A 23,041-nucleotide genomic window follows, 5' to 3' on the forward strand; every position below is an offset into this window, starting at 1 on the left:
ATTTTCTTTAAAGATGGACAGAATCAAGAGAGCATTGTAATGGTCTCGACGTAGGCTGACAACCAGTAGATGTAGGGCAGACCCAAATGCCCCTGCCTCCAAATTCAGAGGTTCATTTGCCTTATTTTTTAAATAGTGTTTTAAGCATGTTCCACTCCAAAGTTTTAAAATGTTAACCTCAGATCTATGAATTAAGACTGTTCCCTAACCACTAATTTCAAAGGCAGAAGGCAACATGACACATAGTGGAAATATATCAACTTTATTTCATTAGAAAAATTCATGTAAGCCACATGGTGGCTATAATGTCCATGTCTCAAGCAGGTGTTGTCATCCCACTGCCAATATACACACATACACACTAGGCTGGAGGAAGGACTTAAACCCCCTCCCTAAGGCCAACCCGTATACCTCAACTCTTACCCACACCCAGAGGAGGTCATGTGAAAGAGAAGCTGAACACCAAAGAAATGGACAATAAGACACCCAGGTCCAAAAGAACTCTTGGCAGATGTTTAGGAAGTATAGCTGAAAACACCATCACCTCCCAACAGCTGAAGTTGCACGGAGCCTTCTTCTAAAAAGATGTCAGAGCCACCATGCCAAGGACAGCAAAGCGTACAGCAGACTCTGGGGAGAAGAGTAAGATCACTCCGTCCATCCCACAGCCACAGACAATCCACTCACACCTGTGTACTACACAGGCTCTTTTCCCCAGCAAGAAGCGTCCAGACGGAGAGGGATCTTCAAGGTCTAGTAACAGTTCTAATAATACTGATGCTGATTTCGCCTGCCCAGGACATCCGGCTGGACAGGGTTAGGCCAGTGTTCCAAGGTTATAGCCGGTGGAGGGAAGTCTTATCACACCCTTCTTGGTGGATGTTTTGGAAGGCCCTTGGGGGCTCTATGCTGGCCAGTTGACCTCTGCTGGTCCAGGAGCCCCAGGCCAATGGGCTCTCCAGTAAGCCCCCCACTAACTCCACCAGTCTGATGAATATGGAGAGCAAGGTCAGCACCACACCTAAGAGATAGAGGTTCAACATATTCTTCATGGTTGAAAGAATCCCACTTCTTTGTAGAACAGTAGAGCTGCCTTCTGCCTCTGGCAGGACTCTGGATCCTGAGGAAAGACAGGCAGGGTTAGTTAGTCTACAGCCTTTGGGATATGCATGATCTGGCCCTGACCTTTGTCTCCCCATGACTCCAGCCAGCCAGGGAGACAGGGACACCTGGATATTCTTCCACAGAAGCTCAAGTACATTTTCATTGTAAACGCTATGGTTGCAGAGCCAGTCTTGCTTCTTAGACTAATTCAATAGCATGCCTCAAAACTCCTATTACTTTTTTTTTTTTTTAAGTAAAATTTACTTCTCCTGTCAGGTGCAATGCACAATCAATCCCCTGTACCACAGTCCAGGGACCAGAAACCTTCCTGAAGTAAAGACCAAGTCCTTCGGGGACTGAGGATATAAGAACATGGCCTTGAGAAAGCAACTTGCCTGGAAGTCTCCCTCACATCTGTCAGGTTCCAGCTAATCAAACTTTTTGAAAGTCAAAATAATTCTCAGAGTCAAATTCATTAAGTTCACTTATTAATAAATATACTTTGATTACCAACAATGCGTCAGGGACGCTCAAAGGTACTAGGGCCACATGGGACCCTGTAGACATGAACCCTGTCCTCTTAAGGCTTACAGTCTAGAGGCGACAGGCAAGAAAACACACACCCAACCAACACGCCAAGTGTTGTGATATAAAGTAGATACTAAGTGTTGTGCCCCGACTCGTATCTCCACGAACCACTAAGAAGCCCACACCGATGCAACAGCAAGAGGGAGTTTATTTCAGACTCGAGTCCAGACTGCACTCCACACACCAACGCAGCAGTGAATAAGAGGCGGCCCCGAACATGGGGCTTCAGGGGTATTTGAAGGGAAAAATTGCAAGCATGGGGAGCAGTGCCTTGGCGTTACAGGATTGGTACAAGCTTGACCTTTAGCGGGATTGGCTGGGTGATGGCGCCAAGGAACAAGGCCGGGAATTTGGAGGGTTAGGGACTTCCCATAGTTGCTCTGATTGTCTTGCTATCTGCGGTTTTTCCGGGAACTGGCCTGTGCTAAGATGGAGTCTTATACCTAAGATGGGAGTCACTTTGGCTGTTCATTCCCCCCTTCTACTAGTAAATGAAAAAGCTCAATCATGAGCGTCTTCCGGTTCTAAGTAATGGTACTGCAAAAGCATAACCATGAACTGGATGGTACCTAACCATTCTCTGATAAGTCTAAGCACCCAGTTAGGGACACAGGGGCCAATAGTCAGGATCAGTAAGAAAGCAGTCAAGGGGCCTAGGAGTGGCAAGGCCCATGTCATCCAGGAGGATCTAAACCAACCAAACGCACCTTGAGCCTCTGCTTCAGCCAGGAGGTTCTTGATGGACTCTCGGAGTTTTTACCTTGTTCTGGACAATGCCTGATGCATTAACAAAAAAACAGCACTCCTCTCCTAGGAACTGGCAAGTACCCCCTTTTTATGCTGTCAAAAGGTCCAAGGTGCGGCAGTTCTGGAGGGCTACTCCGGCCAAGGACGTAATCTGGGTTTGTAAGGCCATCAGGGAGTCTGCTACCTTGTCAAGGTCCTGACTTATACCAGTGGAGAGCTTGTAGTAGAAGTGGGTTGCTGTACCGATGCCTCCTGCCCCAAGCCCTGCTGCAATAAACAGCCCTCCACCTAAAAGGAGAGCTCCTACAGGGAAGGCTCTCTTTCTGCGGTGTCCAGGCGATACCAGAGTGGTCATAGCCTCAGGACTAAGAACAGTCAAGGGAGGGGTGAGGAACACCGGCACGCAGGGCAAAGACCAAGTGACCAGGAAGCAGCGGAGTAAAGTAGACTGGTTGTAGACAAAGAAGATTCCCGGGGCCCCGCACGTAAGATTGGTGTTTGGGAAGTCGATGGAGCTGTTGCATAGGGCCTCGGTTAGGTGAGGCCCATTGGGAACTATGCAGGTAGCCTTGTTAGATATAAGGATAACTCCATCGGTTAAGGGACCCACCGCCAGAGTGGTGGAGTTGTTCGGAACAGAGCTAGTAGGTTTTACAGTGAGATTCTGGGCTTGGACCCAGGGCTGTGGGACCGGCCAGGCAAGGAAAGGCATCGGTCTTAAGGTGAGACAGATCCAGCAAGGGGTGCTATTTAAACTAGGATTGAGGATTTGGAAAGTATCATTAAGGTTGGTGATAATCCGGTATGAGAAGGGGTCTGAGTGCCTTGCTAAACCTGTTATAGTAGCTCATTGGGCTCATAGGCTGGGGGGTTCATCAGTGCCTCTCCAATTTTTATAAGGTTCTTTCTAACCTGCTCTTGAACTTGTCTCACTTTGTCTTGCCCCCCCCCCCCATCAGACATCCCATGAGTTTGTAATGAGAAGCAGAACTGCTTTCCAGCTGGAGGGCAACTGCTAGCGCGGCTATCCCCCTGTTGTCCAGCAGCTACCCAATACTTGACACTGGCTTGTTCACACACCTTTGCATCTCTGTAGCAGGAGGACTGTACATAGGTTCAATAAGAGAAAGCAGAGTCCCTCCCATACCGCGAGTAGCATTCAGAGGGTCAGGGTTCAGGGGACACACATCTAAAGGTACATACAGCAATAATCAACAGTCTTACGATTTTCAAAGGCGAACCTTTAGGGGATTGTTTGCGTCCTTTGAGACTGTCCATTGTGACGGAGGAGGGTTCTGTCCTTGGAGTGCGCAGAAGTCTGCCAGCCGCACGTGGGTGTGATGGGTCCAGGCAGCAAGGCCATCTACCTTGAGCGCGGCGGGGGTGGTGAGGATGACCACGTCCTTTCCAGTGCAGCTCAAGGGTCTCACGATGATGTCTCTTGACGAGTAGTACCCAGTCACCCAGTTGAAAGCAGTGTGGCTTCGGGGGAGGGTCAGTCTCGTATAGGGCTTTTAGTCTGGTCCAGACATCTCTATGAGCACGTTGCAGGGTTTGGAGAGAACGGATAAGCACATTACCATCTGCATCAAGAGCATTTACGACTTCAGACTGGAGAGCAGGTATTATCAGGGGAGGTCTCCCGAACATAATTTCAAAAGGGATTAAGCCAAGTCTATAAGGGGTGTGACACACCCTATACAATGCGTAGGGAAGGAGAGTTACCCAGTCCCCGCCAGTCTCCTGGGCCAATTTAGTTAAGGTCTCTTTTAGGGTCCTATTCATCCTACCTGTCCAGAACTCTGGGGCCTCTATGCACAATGCAGTTTCCAATCTGCCCCAAGCACAGTAGCTAACCCTTGGATTACCTTAGAGGCAAACGCCGGTCTGTTGTCAGACCTGATCATAGCAGGGAAACCATACCTCGGCAGGATGTCTTCTAGGAGCTTCTTGGCCACCACATGAGCTGTCTCATGTTTCGTAGGAAATGCTTCTACCCAACCTGAAAAAGTGTCTATAAAAACTAGCAAATATTTATAACCAAAAGATCCTTTCTTTATTTCTGTGAAATCTGTTTCCCAATAGGCCCCAGGTTTGGTCCCCCGAAGCTTTGTCCCCGGGTGGGCCGAGCTGCATGCTGCGTTAGTCATTTGGCATGCTTTGCAGTGTGACACAATCTGTTCAATCTTGGGATGGGTGTCCTTTTATCTTGATGTCGGCCCATCTTATGAGGTCTTGCATCTTTCTGGTGCCCATGCGGGTGGTCCGGTATAATTTGGATGAGCACTGTTCTCCTAATTTTTCAGGGAGGATCACTTTTCCATCAGCCATCCGCCACCATCCATGGTGTTTCTGAGACATGGGTTACTTCGCTATCCATGCTAAGTCTTCTGGAGAGTATGTGGGGCTATCAGGCAGGCTAGGGTCCCCTGGGTCGGGAAGGACAGCGGGCAGTATAACCCCAGATTGTGGGGCTCCTGGTTGGAGCTCCTGCTCATTTGGCTGCCCGGTCCGTTAAGGAGTTGCCCCTGGACACCGGGTCGTTGGCCCTCTGATGTCCCAGGCAGTGCATGATAGCCAGTCTCTTGGGCAGCCAAAGGGCAGCCAGCAAGGCTAGAATCTCATCTTTGTTTTTGACAGTCTTTCCCTCTGCCGTTAGCAGGCCCATGGATATGGGCAGTTGCGAACGCATATCGGGCGTCTGTGTACATGTTCGGTGTCTTATCTTTTCCCAGCAGCGTTAATGCCCGAGTTAATGCAATCAACTCTGCCTGTTGGGCAGAGGTCCCAGGGTGCAATGGCTTGGCCCAAATGACCTGTTTCTTACACAACTGCTGCCCCTGCATACCTCTGTCCAACTCGCACAAAGGTGCTTCCATCCGTATACCACGTGAAGTCAGCTCCCGGTATGGGCTGGTCTCATAGGTCTGCTCACACCCCATGGGCCTGGGCCAGAATGTCAGCACAGTCGTAGAGAGGTGAGTCCAGTTCTGGGTTGGGCAGCAGTGTGGCTGGGTTCAGGGTGGCAGCGGCCTGGTAGATGAATCTGGCAGGATTGAGCAGTAGGCTCTGATAGTGAGTGAGTCTTGTGTTGCTGAGCCACCTGTCGGGGGGCTGTTTGAGGACCCCCTCTATGGCATGAGGGGTAGTTATATGCAAGGTTTGCCCCAGGGTTATTTTTTCAGCATCTTTAACCAACAGCACGGTTGCAGCAATTATGCACAAGCAAGCAGACCAGTCGGCCGCCACTGAATCCAGCTTTTTGAGAAATAAGCCACTGGTCTTTTCCAGGGACCCAGCTGCTGGAGTAAGATCCCCTTTGCCACTCCCCGGTTCTCATCTATGTAAAGGTGAAAGGGTTTGGTGATGTCCGGTAACCCCAGGGCTGGGGCCATTAGTAGGGCCTGCTTAATCTGGTTCAAAGAATTGTCCATCTCTTGTGTCCATTGAAAGTCCTGCCCGGGTTTTGTGGCCTCATATAGGGGTTTTGCCAGCTCGGCAAATCCGGGGATTCAGTCTGCAGAAACCGGCTGACCCCAAGAACTCCTGTACTTGCCTTGGGACGTTGGGATCTTAAGGACCGTTTCTTTTCTGGCTTGCGACAACTATCTTTGACCATCTTTTAACAGATACCCCAAGTAGCTTACCTGGGGCTTGCAGATCTGGGCCTTTTTGGCAGAGGCCCAATACCCCAAATCACCAAGGGTTTTCAGCAAGTCCTTAGTCCCCTGCCGGCAGGCGTCCTGGTCATCTGCTGTGATGAGGAGGTCTACATATTGTAGAAGGGTTAAGCCCGGATGATCTCGGCAGAACTCACCCAAGTCCTCGTGCAACGCCTCGTCGAAGAGGGTTGGGGAATTTTTAAACTCCTGCGGAAGCCTGGTCCAAGTTAGTTGTCCATGGATACCCCTCTCAGGGTCAGCCCATTCAAAGGCGAACAGGTCCTGGCTTTTAGGGGCTAGAGGCAGGCTGAAAAAAGCATCTTTTAGGTCCAACACTGTGTACCACTGGTGATCAGGGGGTAAGGAGCTCAGGAGGGTGTATGGGTTAGGGACAGTTGGATAGATGTCCATGACTCTCTTGTTAACTTCTCTCAGGTCCTGCACTGGTCGGTAGTCATTGGAGTTCAGTTTACAGACCGGCAGCAAGGGAGTATTCCATGCCGACCAGCAGGGGCACAGAACGCCCAAGTCCAATAACCGCCAGATGTGTGGGGTTGTCCCCGCTCTAGCCTCCTGGGACATAGGGTACTGACAAACCCATGCAGGGTCAGCTCCTGGTTTAAACTCTACAAACACCGGAGGCCGATGGAGGCCGATGACGAGCTAGACCCATTCCCCACATCTCAGCCCATGCCTGGGGGAACTCTTATAGCCAGGTGGCTATATCCTCAGAAGACAGGGGTTGTTGGAGTAGCTGATATTTGTCTTCTAGGTTGAGAGTCAGGACATGAACAGGGCGTACCATCTTATCTGTGACTGTTGGCTTTCCCCCAGGTTGGAAGGTAATTTGGGCCCCTAATTTGGTCAATAGGTCTATTCCTAGTAGGGGATAGGGGCAGTCAGGTATAACCATGAAAGAGTGGGATACCTGGCCTGTACCAAGATCAACCGTTCTTCAGGTAGTCCATGAGTATTGTTTAGTCCCCGTTGCCCCTTGCACCCATGAAGTCTTATTGGAGATGAGTCCTTCGGCCTTGAGGAGGACCGAATGTTGGGCCCAGGTATTCACCAGGAATTGAGTAGGCTTCCCCTCCACTCTCAGAGTTACCCTGGGTTCGGGGAGGGGGAATGAACCCCGTCCCCATTATTCATCATCTTCTACCAGGACTCTGACCTTGGGCTTCTTTTCGGGGCAATTGCGAACCCAATGGCCCTCCTCCTTGCAATAGGCACATTGGTTCTTCCCCAGGAACGGCCTACCGTTTCCTTCTGGTCTCTTCTCTCCAGAAGCGAGTTGTCTCAGTTGCCATCAACGCTCTCTGGGTTCCGCTGTGGCCGCTAGGAGGATCCGGGCCAAGTCTCAGTTCTGTCTCTTCTCAGCCTTAATCTGTTTATCCTCAACTGTATCTCTATTATTATAAACTTTCTCAGCTATTTCTATGAGGTCTCTAAACTGTTTCTCTCCTAATCTCTCAACCTTTTGTAATTTCTTTATGTCATGCGCTGACTGATTTATGTAAGCCAATGCCACCGTCCTGAGGTGCTCTGTTTTCTCAGGGTCTATATGAGTGAATTGGCGGAACGCATCCATCACTCTCTCTAGAAATGCGGCCGGACTTTATTCCCGACCCTGTCTCAAATCATAAACCTTAGTCTAATTCGTGGGCCGCCTTGCAGCCGCTTTCAGACCTACCAATAGAGCCTGGCGGTAGACCCGGAGCCTCTCCTTACCTTCTGCAGTGTTGTAGTCCCATTCAGGCCAGCTCATCGGGAAGGCAGCGTCAATAGCTGCAGGAATGGTAGTGGGGACGCCTGTAGGGCCTGGGATTAATTTCCGAGCTTCCTGTATAATTCTCTCTCTTTCCTCAGTGGTGAACAATACCTGCAGAAGCTACTGACAATCATCCCAAGTAGGTTGATGGGTGAACAAAAACGGTTTCAAGAAGATTTATTAAATCTTTAGGATTATCAGAGAAAGGGCCATTCTGGGACTTCCAATTATATAGGTCACTGGTAGCGAAGGGCCAGTAATGGAATAGTTGGTCGCCATTCGCTTCCGCTGGCCCAGCTGCTTGTAGGAGGAGCACTGTGGAGTCAGGCTCCAGGGGCGGGTGTCGCTGGAGGGCTCCCCATGTGTTGTGTGCCGGGCCACCGGACAGCACAGGTTGAGGGTTTGAATGAGGCCCCTGTGAAGACTCAGGTTGAGGAACAAGATTCTGGCCAGAAAGGGGTCCCGGTGGCGGCAGAAGGGGCGCCGGCAGAAGGGGTGCCACCGGCAAAGGTCCCGCCAGAGGAAGTGACGGCGGCAGGGGTGCCGGTGGAGGTGGCGACACCGGCTGATAGGGAGGTGGGGGAAAGATGATCTCCTCCTCTGACCCTCCCGGTAAGACTGGATAAAGGGGTGCCATTGGCAGCGCGACTTCCCTGGGTCGGTCCTTCCCCACCTTCGCCACCATGACAGGCACCTTCTATGAGGGAAGAAAAGGTTTTAACCATGGCGGTGGGTCCATAATTAGATCCTCCCAAACAGTGATATAAGGGACCTGATCTGGGTGTCCGTCCAGAAGGCGGAATACAACATCCTCTACAGCAGAAACAATGGACAGATCGAAGGTCCCCTCTGGGGGCCATCCCACGTTGAAAGAGGGTCATTCCACGCTGCAGAAAGTGACCATCTTTCCCTTCCTGACCTCTACGGAGAGGCTGTGAGCCCGTTCTCGAACATCCTTGAAATGGATGGATAAAAGTCCTAAAGAGGAAGAGGTTGTCTGTCCCATAATGTCCGTCACAGTCAGATTCCTAGAACCACACAACAACACGGATACAACAACACAGAAAGACCCTAATGTGAGGTCTCCCAGTCCTCACCCGAGATTCAGAAGGGGCCAGGAATGTCTCCCGGGACCCCGCAGTCGTGGCTAATGGATGCATCCACCCGAACCACTATCAACTGCCCAGAAATTCAGAAACAGGCTACGGGTTAACCGAGACTGAGGCATCGAAGAGATCAACAGACTGGACAAACATATAACAACCAGTAACCGGCCAGCCAAAGAGGTCCCTCCGGGTTGGGTGCCTTGGGGCTGTGGAGATCCCGGAGGAGCCCCCAAATGTTATGCCCCGACTCGTATCTCCACAAACCACCACGAGCCCACACCAATGCAAGAGCAAGAGAGATTTTATTTCAGACTGGAGTCCAGACCGCACTCTGCACACCGACGCAGCAGTGAATAAGAGGTGGCCCCGAATATGGGGCTTCAGGGGTATATGAAGGGGAAAACCATACGCACGGGGAGCGATGCCTTGGCGTTACAGGATTGGGACAACAAGCTTGACCTTTAGCGGGGCTGGCTGCGTGATGGCGCCAAGGAACAAGGCCGGGAATTTGGAGAGTTATGGACTTCCCATAGTTGCTCTGATTGGCTGTGTCTAGGGTGAGGTGATTGTCTAGCTATCTGCCATTTTTCCGGGAACTGGCCTGTGCCTAGGATGGAGTCTTATACCTAAGATGGAGTCACTTTGGTTGTTCACTAAGAATACTTGGGAGGTGCGGGAAGGGCATGGCATGGACGCCTAACCCAGCACTGGCAAGCATGGAGTGGGCCACATGGATCCTGGTTAGGGGTACCCGAGGAGAAAAAAGGTCTGGGGCAGCTGAATACGGACCCGGGTGGGGATGGATCGATGAGGAAGCTCCAGGAGGTGCAGCCACAGTCGGGGAAATAGGCGGCCCAAGCCGCACGAAGCCCGGGGACCTGGGGAAGTCCAGAGGCCGGCTTACCTCAAGAAGGGCCGGGAGGGAGTGGCCCGCTCACTGTAACAGCTGGTCGTACAGGAGTTGGGAAGAAAGGCAGTCAACGAGAGCGTGAAGTCAGGACACGGGCGGCCACCAGGCAACGACGCGGAGCTCTCAGCTACGAGCAAATAAGTGCGGCCACACCGCCCACTTATAGCCGGGCTCTGCCGCGCAGGCCACGTACGCGCACGCGCACGCGCACGCGGGCCCTCACGCACGCGCCCTGCCGCACGTCCGCGGCCCCGCCCCCAGGCCGGGGCGGCGGGGGTCGGGGGCGGTACCCCGGATTCCAAGTCAGAGCTGTTTCGAAAACCGCGCACCATGAGTTTCTGAGTCAGTGAGGTCGGCAATGGGGTAACACGTTGTGTGTTAACTTCGACCGTCTTTTCTTGCTGCTGGAAGTGTTGGAAGGGACCGGAAGGTTCGTTTCCTCCCTTCCCAAGTCGGTGAAAAATACACCTGAGGTGTTCCAATCCAATCATACTGGATGGGATAAAATCCGGGCAGTGGAGGGTGGGCTCTTCAGCAGAGATTTTAAACAAAGCACAGATTAGCCCCCACCCACCCCTCCCCAGTTTACCCCGTTCCAGAGACCGAAGAGCTGACTTTCTAGGGTTTCACTTCCTAGAGGTAAAAATTCCAGACCCACCCACGTTCATTCAAAGTCCTGAGGTTTAATTTAATAAATTCTGATTCCTATGCGATTATTCCGTTAAGGAAATGTGAAATACTCAAATAAGCAGGTGTCTGCGCCTAACTACACGTGGACGTCACTTTGCACTCATCCAGCTCCAGTTTCCTCATATAAAATGTGGCCACTAGGATATTTTCAAGATGACTTCGGATTTAACCAAAGAGCTAAGAGGTCCCAGTCCAGCTGTATAATCAAATTTGGGGGCTGGGAAGCCTAAGAACCCCGCTCCCAACCCAAAGAAATGTAGCCGTTCTGTCGTGAGAGCACCCAGTGGCGGATGAGAAAGTAGAGTCATGGGGAGACACCAGGAGTGGAGAGGCCCTGGGAAGGAACATCGATGCCGTGGACGGGAAGGCTGTCGGTGGTTTCACTGCTTGTCTCCTGAGGAGGAGAAGGGGAGAGGACTAAAGCTCAGGGGCAGGTGACTGTAGGCAGGTCCATTGAGCTCTAGGACTGGAGGTTCCCCGTGCCAGGTTAAAAAGCCCATGCTGGATGAGTGGGAACCCGGAATATTTCGGAGCTATCCTCCGACTCTGCGGGCTCGGCTGAAAAGGGACTGAGCCAGCAGGAAGGGAGGAGCCAAATCCCAACTGCGACCTTTCCCCTACTTTCCGTGCTCCGTGGGGTGGGGGTGGGGGTGGGGTGTGGGGGAGGAGAGGCAGGACAGGAGAAAGTCGGAGATGGAGACGTGTTGGCAAGCAGGCACATTGAAATTAATATTTCTACTCAGCCTACAGGAATTTTTGGTTCTTTATTACACTAGAATTTTGTCTGTTTTTGTGCTGGACTCAGTAACTCTTTTCTCATACTGTTATTAGGCGAGGTTCAAGCTCTGAAATCAGCACCAAGTGTCCCAAATGCCACCACTCGTTAGCTGGGAACCTTGAGTGAGTCCTTTAAGCTTTCTGTACTTGGTTTCGACTGTTATATGGGATGATAACAGTCCTTACCTGGAAATTAAATGAGTAAATCCACATAAAGCATTGAGAAAGCACATAAACTTTCGGTAAGTGTTATCTGTGTCATCAACTACAGAACTCCCAATGAGGGACTTTGTTCGTAGCAGCCTATATTCAGTGAATGGATGCAGGAATTATACGATAACTCTTGAGCTCTGCTTATTGTGAGTCGTAAGTTTTTATTTTCACACAGCTCTGATGTAGAGATGGGCATCTCTCCCACAATTCCCTTTCCCCGCTCACCCTCCCCCCCCCCCCTCAATTCACTGCCATTCTCTAAAGATTATGCCAGATGGAGACAACCAGGATTTGGGTGAACACAGACCTGTGTGTGCCCATCTGTAAAATACAAATATTATCAACCATCCTTTGGGCCCACCTATATCAGAATTCTAGTTCTGTCTCCACCGTGGCCAAGTTAACTAATCTCTCTGAGCCAAAATTTCCTAATCGATAAAATGGGAAAATAATATATAAAACAGGAAGTTAGAAATGCCTCAGATTTAATTTGCTAGCTATTGTCCTTGAGCTCTGTCTTGGTTTCTTCGCTCATAAAATAGGAGTAATAATAGTTTTTACCTACTAAGATCATTATGAAGATTAAATTAAGTAATGGATATAAACTACTTAGTATAGATTAAGGGCAAAATAAATGGAGGTTATTAATCTAATCAGCTCTTAAGATAGACTATGTACTACAGTACTTGAGAGCCCAAAAATGAAGAAAGAGAGAGAACTGGGCAGTAGAGAAATATAAAGTAAGACCATAACTAGGGTGGCAATGCTTTACGCGGGCATCTGGAATTTTAACTTCTGCCATGAGTGAATGGAAGAATGGAAAGAAAATAAGCATTCTCTTAATAACTGACATGTGCCAAGCATTTTGCTAAATACATTACATAAATTATATAACTTAATTCTCATAACCACCCTGTGAGATAGGTATTATTACCTCCCTTCTTTATTTGTCAAATACATTTTTCCATCAAAGGAAAAAGAGACTTCCCTTTAGCTAGTCTTGTATTCATCTTTCATATCTCAATTTAAACAAGTTTCCTTTGGGAACCTTTTGCTGACACTCAGACCCTTGCTATAGGCTCCAGAAGCATGATATACATTTCCCTCCCTGTTTGTTACCTTACCCCGAGTTTTACTTATGTCTACTTCTCGTCCAAAGCCCGAAAACATCAGTGAATTCTTGGTCTGGTTTTGTTTTCGTTTCATCCCAGCACCTAGCACCACATAGCAGTCTTTCAATAAATATTTGTTGATTGAAGGAATAAATGAAAAAAAGAAATGATTATCTTACTCGACATCTTCAATGAGTACCCACCAAGAAAGGGTAGATAGGGCCGCAAGACAAACTCTCTTCAGGTCTTACTGCCTTGGAAATGGCTAACAAAAGAAAGCTCTTTATGAGCTGTGCCCTTGTTCCCAAGCCCCTCAAAAGAAGTGATTCCATAGTCAACCCACACGGAAATACCATACCAAAAATACAATATCTTCACAATTTGATGTTATGATCCAGAGTCCATTTAAAGAACACGTCCCTACATTGCCGGTGAATATAAATCGGTGCAGTCTCTATGGAAATTGATTTGGCAACATCTACAAAAATAAAAGAATACCCATGTGCTTTAACCTAGAATTCCGCTTCTAGGAATAATCATTGCAGATAAACTCCTGCATGCAGAGAATGGAGTACGTAGAGGCAATCATTGCAGCACTGTTTGTAGTAGCAAAAGAGTGAGAAAAAGTAGAATAGCTTATCAGTAGAGGATGGGTTAAGTAAATTGTTAGTACTAGATTGCACATTCACACAATGGGTTACCATAAAGCTAGTGAAAAAGTAAGCAGTTTTGTACATACTAACGTACTCTCCACAATATATTGTTAAGTGGAAAAAGCAAGTGTATAGTGTATGTACAGTATGCCACACTTTGTGCTAAAATAAACTCACAAGATAGGACATACAAAATGATATACCACCTCCTACACTCTAATAAGACTGCTATTTTTTTTTTTTTTAAGCATTGGTGAGGATGTGGAGAAAATGGAGCCCTTATACACTGCTGTTGGAAATGTAAAATGGTGCAGCTGCTGTGAAAAGCAGTTGGACAGTTCCTCAAAAAGTTAAACATGGAGTTACCATAGGACCAATTCCACTCCTAAGTATATACCCAAGAGAACTGAAAGCACGTGCTCACACAAAAACTTCTACACAGACGTTCAAAGCAGCTTTATTCAAAATTGCCAAAAAAAGTGAAAACAGCCTGAACGTACATCTACAGATGATGGATAAACAAAATGTGGTACAAAAAAAATATTTAGCCATAAAAAATGAAATACTAATACATGCTACAAATGGATGAACCTCGAAAACATTATGTAAAGTGAAAGAAGCCAGATGCAAAAGAACACATATGTGTGATTCCACTTATATGAAATGTCCAGAATTGGCAAATTCATAGAGACGGAAAGTAGTTTAATGGTTGCCAGGGGCTGGAGAGAGAGGAGAATGAATCAGAAATGACAGCCAATGGGTACAAGGTTTATTTTTGAGATGACAAAAGTGTTCTAAAATTAGACAATGGTGATAGTTGCACAACTCTGCAAATATACTCTAAATCACTGAACCGTGTATGTTAAAGAAGTAGATTTTGGCACATCGATTATATCTGAATAAAGCCGTTATTCTTTTAAAAGGAGGGCAAATTAAAGACATCTTCAGATGACAAACAGAAACAGGGAGTTAACCACTATAACCCTTACTCAGGAAAATTTTGAAACATGTCCCTAAGAAGAAAAATGAACCTAGAAGGAAATAGTGAGATGCGAGAAGAACTGGTAAGTAGACATTTAGAAAACATATGGATTAATCTAAATGAATTATAACTATTCAAAACTTTTTAATAATAATTACTTTGAGAAAGTAAAAATAACAGAATGAACTTAAAAATTGGTAAACATTTAAGATGGGAGTGGCGAACAGAGAAAGTTGAACAAGTCTTGTTATTTTGGAGGAAAGTAGATATTGATTAATTTTAGATATTTTAAGTCTTTATGAAAATGTTAAGGGTGGCTCTTCCTCTTCCTTCCTTTCCCAAACAATTCAGTCTTCAAGCCATTAGGTAGAACAGAGTAGAACAGGGGGAGGACCAGGAGCCTAGAGTGTAATGTCTCTTTTACTCTCTGCTGTATCCTCAGTGTCTGGAACATGTTCAATAAACAGTTGTTAAATGAATGAACGGCCCACTCTCTCGCTTTTTTTATGGACACTGATCAAATGTCATTTCTCAAGGAGGACTTCCTAATTATCCTATATAAAGCAACCCTCCCAACTCTCTCCGTCTCCCTTACTCTGCTTCCTTTTTACTCCTCAGTATTCAACACCGCCAAACCTATTTTATTTTTATTTGTTAATCATCTTTCTTCCCCCACTGGAAGGTAGCTCCTTGAGGACAAGGATTTGGACTATTTTGTCAATTATTATATACCTAAACCCAGATCAGGGCCAAGTACACAGTAGGTGCTCAACAAATATTTATTGGCTAAATAAATAATAATTTCTGCATATCCGATATATTTTATATTTTTTTTTAAAAAGAACCACTGCTCAGTGATTGATTCTATTATATTTGTTGTGCAACAGATTTTAACAATGATCATTTCTGGGTAATATAATTATGGGTTTCTTTTTTTCTTGTTTTCCCTCAAATTTTCTCTCATGCATATCTGTTATAGCCAGAGAAAAAATTAAAATTTACTAACATTTTGTAAATTGATTGCTTGTGCAACATCGTGACAACAGATGCAACGAGGGGGAAAAAGCCAAGTGAGTTTGGATGGGGAAATTGGGGTAAGAGCAGTGACAACTGTGGGAGGTGGGAGAGGAGTGGGAGGGCTTGTTAGAGCACAGAGCACCTGGGACGGTGCTTGTGGAAGGCGGAGCCAGCTCTGAAAGAGGGGCAGAAGGCACCCAAGGCGAACGGTGGCTTCTTCACCCCCCACCTGGGCCAGAGGCCTTAATTCTGAGTCTGGTTCTGGTGCTAACTGATCACTGACCTTAAGGAAATGAGCTATCCTTAAGCCTTTCTACCTCAGAGGTGTGTGGTCCCAGAACCTATGCTAAGCTATAGCATGGGCAGGCTGTGTGTGTGTGTATGTCCTGAAGGTACAATAGACCTCTGTCCCCAAGCTCCACTTGGGGAACGCTGGATGAACAATGCAGAGTAGAAAAGACAATTATTCAAAACTATATGGGCCATATAAATTAACCATGATAAATATATACAGAGAGACTTATAGGATATACCCTTAAATATTAATATTTTCACTAGGCAAGATACTTTTGTTCATTAGTCACAACAAGCACAGTGCCCGGGGTCTATAGACTTTTCAACAACTGATATTTCAGATATGGAAAACAAAAATATATTGGCTTCAAAAATTTTTTAAAGGAAAAATTAAAATTAATAAACATTCAAAGTCTACAAAATATGACATTATATCAGACAACTTCGCCTCAACCTGATGACTTTTGATGTGAGGATATTTTAATGTGATGCGAGCATTCTATAGTATGCATGTCTAGGGCCTGTGTATGTTCTACAAATGGATGGGTAGTAGATTATGGATTAGTTGTAGTTTCCTGTGGTTTCAGATTTTCTACTATGAATATGTATTATAAGAAGAAAAAATTCAATCAATGTTCTGAAAAAGCATGTTAAAGAAAAAGCTTAGGAAAGGTTTGGGCTGTTTCCTCATCTCAATAAAGGCTTGTGAACCATCTAGTCTTCTGTCTTCTGTAGATCATAAGAATCAAAAAGGAAACTCACTCAAACATGTATTTTGAGAATTTTCTCTTTCTGTGCTGTCCACCAAGCTAGGTCCATCCAACAATTTAGAATAAACCCATGTGTTGACACTTCGCTCTCCTTCCTTCACGGAGTCATGAGCTATTCAGTGCTGAGACCTGGAGGAAGTATTCTTCCTGCCGTCCTCCTGCCTTGGAGATTAGAGTGGACTCTCCGAGAGTGCAGGAGCCCAGGCCAGCTGTGGCCAAGCCAGGCCCGGGCTGAGCTTTGTGCCGCTTGGCAAGTGGCTGAGGGAGCTGCATGAGGAGGCAGGGGTCTTGCTGTCTTCTCAGAGAAGTGGAAGTTGGTGTAGAGGCTTGGGAGGCAATGGGGTTCTCCTGATTTCTGTGCTGTTTTCATCCACAGTTACAACCCCTACTTCTCCCTCTTCTGCGTGTGGCTAAATACACATGCCCTATATTTACATACATGTAGATAGATGAGCTTATTTGCCCTCTTCCTGGCCTACTGGCACTTTTTCCCCAGACACAGAAGCCCAGACATTTCAACTACCAGCTAACTAACTCCATGGCTGTGTTCCAAGTTGACTAATGGAGGGCAGGGGGCTGCCCTGCTGCCTCTAATCCTAGCCAAGAAGGGCAGAAGCTGCTGCCAGGAAAGACTGTTCAGTCAGAATCCTCTCCTCCTCAGTCCCTCCTGAGCCCTGGCCCCACCAACCTGCTACACCCGACCGAGCCTGAAAGGCAGCTAAAAACAGTGGGTATCTCAGGCTCCCAGCTCTCTCCTTTGTCCCTGGAAACTTCCCTAGTCCTCCAACCCTGATTCTTTTGCATATTGAAGTATCACTTCCTAATGTCACAGCATTCAACATTGTGCTTCTCAATTGATAAGCATGTTTTGTCCATAGAACCTCTTGTACTATTTTTAAAAATTATTATGAACAGGATGTGGTTCCATAGTGTAGCAGTTAGCACATCTGCTTTACATACAGAAGGTCCTGGGTTCCCATCCCAGTGGAGCCACAGTCCATGGTCTATGGCCATAACATTATGAATAAGCCTAATGTCTGATCTTGGAAGCTAAGCAGGGTTGGGCCTTGTTAGCACTTAGATGGGAGACCACGTAGGAAGATCAGGTGCTGTAGGCATAAAAAATATATGTGTATATATTATTATGAACATTTTACTTATTTATTTCCACTGTTCGATTATAATTATTTTGAAAGGAAAAGTTTAGATTTAAAAGTATATTGTATCTTTAGTTTGTCCTGTACAAATAAGATGTTCAGTACTTAGCTTATTCCATCTCTTGTCACTTATAAGCTCTAAAGATCTCTAAAGGGTTTAGTGATCACCTGAGCTCAACACACCCTTTAGCTAGACTAACCCGAGCACTCTCAGCCTATCCCACTCACATTGCCAAACTCAGCTTGGAGCAGTGGGCAAATCCCTCTCCAGCCTCAGGGTTCTAACTAGTAAAACAAACTGACTAAGCTAATGCTCAAAGGTTCCTTCTATCAGATTAGATTCTATTGTTTTTATGATGTTCGGGCAGCCTCCAGGCCTCAGGTTACTGTAATAAACTTGTATAGCTGTCTCTTGCTTCTTCTCTCTCTGCAGAATAGGGGGAATTCAAAGAGCAGGAAGAAGAGCGATATGGAGAATCTTCTTTCATAGCAAAGAAAACCAGCAGCTTGGGGATTCACTCAAAATGGGGGGCTACTCAAAAGAATGAGCTTGGCGCATAGTGGTAAGTGTAGAGCCTGGGGAGCAGGTGGGTGTACGCCAGGAGCCTTTGCACTGTCAGCGGCTCAAAGCCTGTTGATGTTCTCTCTATCAGTGCCCTGGAGTGCCTGGGCATGTGGCTTGCATAGCCTCCTGGCACACATCACTTAGTCAAGGGGCATGTGACTATTGGTGTTTGTGCACCTGAAACTGTGCTGAGTCCTTCACTGCAGGAAGTTTGGGTTCTTTGGTTGAATCAACTGGTAAATAGTAAACATGGGCTGCCTGCAGCTCCCTTACTTCTTCCAAGACAGGAGAGAGGAAAAGTTGTCTGTCCCCACAGCTTGCAGAGGCCAGCACACCTAAACAGTGCTTTCCCACAAAGGGGGTTCACTGTGAAGGTTACCCTATCTCCTGGGGAAGAGGCTTCATTTATGAGGCCCCTAGTGGAAAGGTCATCAGTTCAAAGTCATTCTGGAGAAAAGATGAGGTCCTGGAACCCCTGCAGTTACTAAGCCCCTAAGTTACAACGCCTGGTTGACCAAGGAAAGGGCATTTTTGAGGGAAGAGTTACACAAGGGGCCCTCCCCAGAGCAGCCAAAATGAAAAAGAGCCTTGAACAAATAGCCTTGACTTAACCATCCCATTGGACCTGACACAAAAGCAAGTCAGTGATAGGGAAATTCTCTAACATAGGCAGGTGCAGGATAGCTGGTGTGACCCAGAATTCACCTCTACTTCATTCTATGATCATTATAATAGGTTACATTGCAGCTTTGACTCCCTTATGGGCAAACCAAGTGCATTTCATGTTCAGGGAGAAGAAGGTTATGTAAGAAATTTGTCTGCTAATCAAGACTAGTAGGAGAAGGGCTACTGTGACAAGGGGAGGACCGGAGCTTTGCAGGCAGAATAAAAGAGCCCAAAGCAGGAGGCTTCTGGGCGGACCTCACTTGGCAGCCTGCTCTCTCCTCTGAGAATGTACATTCTCTTTCGATAAAACTAGCTTGCTTACAAATTGCTAGACATCCATATTCAATTCATTGTCAACTGGACACTAAGGACTGAGGTCCAATCCCGTAACATTGTCACATCCCGGACAGGATTGGTAAATTGCTGCTATCATCAGAGCCCAGATTTTAACTTGCCCTGCTCTCAAAGCTGGGGTCCCCTAACCTGTTAGGGCAGGACAGAGTGGGGCCCCGCCCCGGGGACACTGTCACCTTCCTCTTCCAAGAGCCCTCTCGCCGGGACTGTTGTCCACCTGCCAGAGTTGGATTTCCTCCCCCAATCGTGGGGTCTCCCTCCAATTCCTTCCCAGTCATAAGAAGAGATGATATACTACTACCATTTGCAACAACATGAATAGACCTCAAGATAATCATGCTAAACAAAATAAGCCAGGCAGAAAAAGTTGAAAATCACATGATATCCCTTACATGTGGGATATAAACCTAAAACCAACAAATAAACAGGACAGACAAACAGAGACTCATGGACATGGACTATAGACTAGTGGTTACCAGAGGGTAGAGGGTGGGAGAGGAGGGGTAAGGTAGATGTGGTAAAAGGGGTCAAATATAGGGAGGAAGGGGGAGGGTGAAGTGGGTAAAGGGGGTCGAATATACGGTAGCTGAAGGAAACAACTTTGGGTGGTAAACACACAATAGAATATACAAATGCCAAATTATAATGTACACCTGAAAATTATATAAGTGTATTAACCAATGTTACCCCAATAAACTTAATTTTTAAAAAGTTTAAAAAAATGATAGAGAAGTGTCAATAAGATAACTTTAGTAGTGGTGATACCTAGAAGAGTTAATAAAATCAGAATTCCATTAGACATCTCCTTTGTGTAGCTTTTATTATGAAGAATTTTGATTATACACAAAAGCAGACAGAAGAACAGAATGGTACATGGAAGAGTAGAACAGCCTCTATGTATCCAACACTCAGCCCCAGACATAGCTTTAACCCATGGTCAATCCTGCCCCATTCGCACATGCAGGAACCTTCTCCCTCCTGTATTATTTGAAGCACACCCCACACAGCTTAATTCAATGCACCTGTAAAAATAGAGTATTTATCTCTAAAAGTTGAAGACTCATTTTTAACAAAGCCACAACACCATCACACATCTAAAATACCAATGGTCCCTAATATCATCAAATACTCAGTGTTCAAATTTCTAATTATTTCATTAAGAGATGTTATTTTTATATCTGCAAGAGTTTTGTTGTCTAGAGAAAGGAACTGTAGGTAAGAATAAAGAAGTCAGTCAAATTACCACCTCTTTAAAATTAAATCAATTCTCCTTTTATAGGTCACTTGCCATGTTTATACTTTTTACTATTATAAACAAAGAATATCTTTAGACTTAAATCTTTGCATACTTTTCCAATTATTTCCTTAAGAGTAATTCCAAAGAGTGAAAACAATAGGCCATAACCTTTTGCAGGCTCTTGCTATGTACTGTCAAATAGCTCTCCCATCCACACTGTAGGAAAGTGCCTGTGTTCCAATATGCCATGCGCACACAATCCAGATAGCATCATGCTCATTTGCAAATGACGAAATGGAGTCAGTGTGTGTGGGGGGTGGGGGACCAGAATTCCTTATGAGATGAGTAGGGTTGAGACCTAAATAGAGGGTTGAGGCCACCCAGTTTGAAGAACAGGGTACACAGCAGGACAGGGCTAAGGCTGAGCCCAGCTGCACTGTCTTTTGCCATTTGCTAGATGTACCAGCTTTCCTGATAGCGATATGTATTTGTGGTGGAGAAACTGAGGCAGAAACTAAGGCAGTGAGTCAGAACCTCTAGGAAGTCACTATTGAGGATGAAAAAGGGGTTCTATGGAAAGTCACCTCACGGGGTGATGTGATCATAAATTCCTATCTGGGCAGGTCATGGTAGGTAGGCACGCCCCAAGCATGTAACTTCTTCAGTAAAAGGCTTATTTTCGCCTTAAGCAAGCCCTGTCCATTGTTTCTGTGCATCTAGGTTAACATACCTTTGAAGTTAGCCATAACCACCCTCAGGAGGGCACATGATCTTAATTATCTTGAATCCAGTCCCCACCTTGCTTTCTCCCACCTTCCTGTAATTTTCTGTATGTTCGATCCTTAGTTTCAAATGCATAAAAGAACCTGTCAAACTGTCATTCTCTGGAGCATTGAGGTCTTGCTTCTCCACATTAAGGTCTCACTTCTCCACAATTGGGGCTCAAATAGACTCTTTTAAAATTTCTCTACAGGATGTTTCTTATGTCGACACTGTCTATCCTCCAGATATTGGGGGCAACACTAATTCTAGTAACAGCAGAAAGCAAATTAGGATGGTGTTATGGGGCTGAATTGTGTCCCTCCAAAATACATGTTGATGTTATAATCCCTGGGACCATATGACCATATTTAGAAATAGGGCTTTTGATGACATAATCAGGTTAAGACGAGGTCATACTGGAGTAGGGTGGGTCCTCCTCCAGGGTGACTGGCGTCCTAACAAGAGCAAAATTTAGATAGATGGCCATGTGAAGACAGAGGCAGAGACAGGAGTCATGCTGCAAAGGAACGCATGGGCCTACTAGAAGCCGGAAGAGGCAGGAAGGATTCTCCCTTAGAGCCTTCAGAGAGAACAGAACGCCGCGGACACCTTTGAACTGGGGTCTTTAGGACTCCTGAGAATAAATTTCCGTTGTTTTACAGTGCCCAGTCTGTGGTGCCTTGTCACGGCATCCCTAGGAAACTAATACAGGTGGGATAGAGTGGTGTGTAGATGGGAGATGAGAGGATTCCAACGTGAATTGACATCGTTTACACATTTGCAGGAATATGTCAGATTAACCTATTTTAGGACGCCAGAAAGTTGTGTTGGATCATGGGGAGGGAGATGGGAATAAGGCAGTGAGGAAGAGGGAGGGGGACACAGCTGTGGGACAGTAGGCTTCTAGGGGTTGAGGAGATCTGGGACCAGACCAGGCGGGAGCTGAGAGCAGAGGTTCAGGTGGAAGGCACAGGCCTTAGAAGAGAAGCCTTCCCATTACCATTACCCAAGAAGTGACCTTTAGGACAGGTCACACTTCTGGGCTTTCCAAAGGCAGAGGCTCTCACTCTCTCACACCGAGGACTCCTTTATTAGCCTTCAGCCATGTATCCACATTTTGATTTTGTCTGCAAAATAAATTTGCCTATCAGAGATTCTGATTAGCAAGTGAAAGCAAATAATTATTTATTCGTTCACTTCAACATTTACTGTATGCCAGGTTTGTGCTAGTAGGTGGTGATAAAAATCGAAGGAATTACATTCTCTATTCTTCAGCAGGCTAAATGTAATTTAAATAATTCTAGTCAAAAGTAAATCACTTGACATTTCATTTAGCCTAGCAACCCTACTGAGGAGTATATGAGTTACATCAGACTTTTTGAAATACTGAAAATAGCACTGGGGACCTTTTTAGTGTGGATAAGGCTGATTTCCTAATTCTGAAGGGTGAGCAGAGAGCAGCCTTTTGTTTTCCAACCCTGTGAGCCCTACACGAAGGTCATAGACCCTACAAAATATAAATATAAGCAAGATTTAATGCCACTTTCTATAGATCATCAAACCCAGATGCAATAATGAAACAAAATAAAGCAAAAAAATATATATATATATAACAGGGATTGACCAGGACTGGAGAAATTGGAACCTACCTAAACTGCTAGTGGGAATGTAGATGAGGTCCCTTCAGGAGAGAAAGTTTGCTAGTTCCTCAAGAAGTTAAACAGAGAGTTAATGGCCATGAAAAGGGTGAATTTTATTCTCTGTGAATTGTACCTCCATAATAATAATTTTAAAAGTCTCCCACCCATCTCTGAGATCTAGCCACACATCACCTAGATTGAAAGACGACCACTTTTAACAAGTCTCTGGCACATCCTTCCAAAGAAAAGCTGCATATGGATAGA

At 46.2% G+C, this 23,041-nt stretch overlaps 1 protein-coding gene across 1 annotated transcript; it reads right to left on the minus strand.

The window, feature by feature from the left end:
• Nucleotides 1-243: 243 nt before the first annotated feature.
• Nucleotides 244-10,072, minus strand: HILPDA (hypoxia inducible lipid droplet associated). The gene is given in 4 exon segments (XM_016148654.2): nucleotides 244-899; nucleotides 902-1,120; nucleotides 3,681-3,973; nucleotides 9,883-10,072. Coding segments are annotated over 3 exon segments (294 nt in total). The 5' UTR covers nucleotides 3,718-3,973; nucleotides 9,883-10,072; the 3' UTR covers nucleotides 244-861.
• Between the last annotated feature and the right edge of the window lie 12,969 nt (nucleotides 10,073-23,041).

This window comes from Rousettus aegyptiacus, unplaced genomic scaffold (assembly GCF_014176215.1).
Source record: "Rousettus aegyptiacus isolate mRouAeg1 unplaced genomic scaffold, mRouAeg1.p scaffold_m13_p_13, whole genome shotgun sequence".
Lineage (NCBI taxonomy): Eukaryota > Metazoa > Chordata > Mammalia > Chiroptera > Pteropodidae > Rousettus > Rousettus aegyptiacus.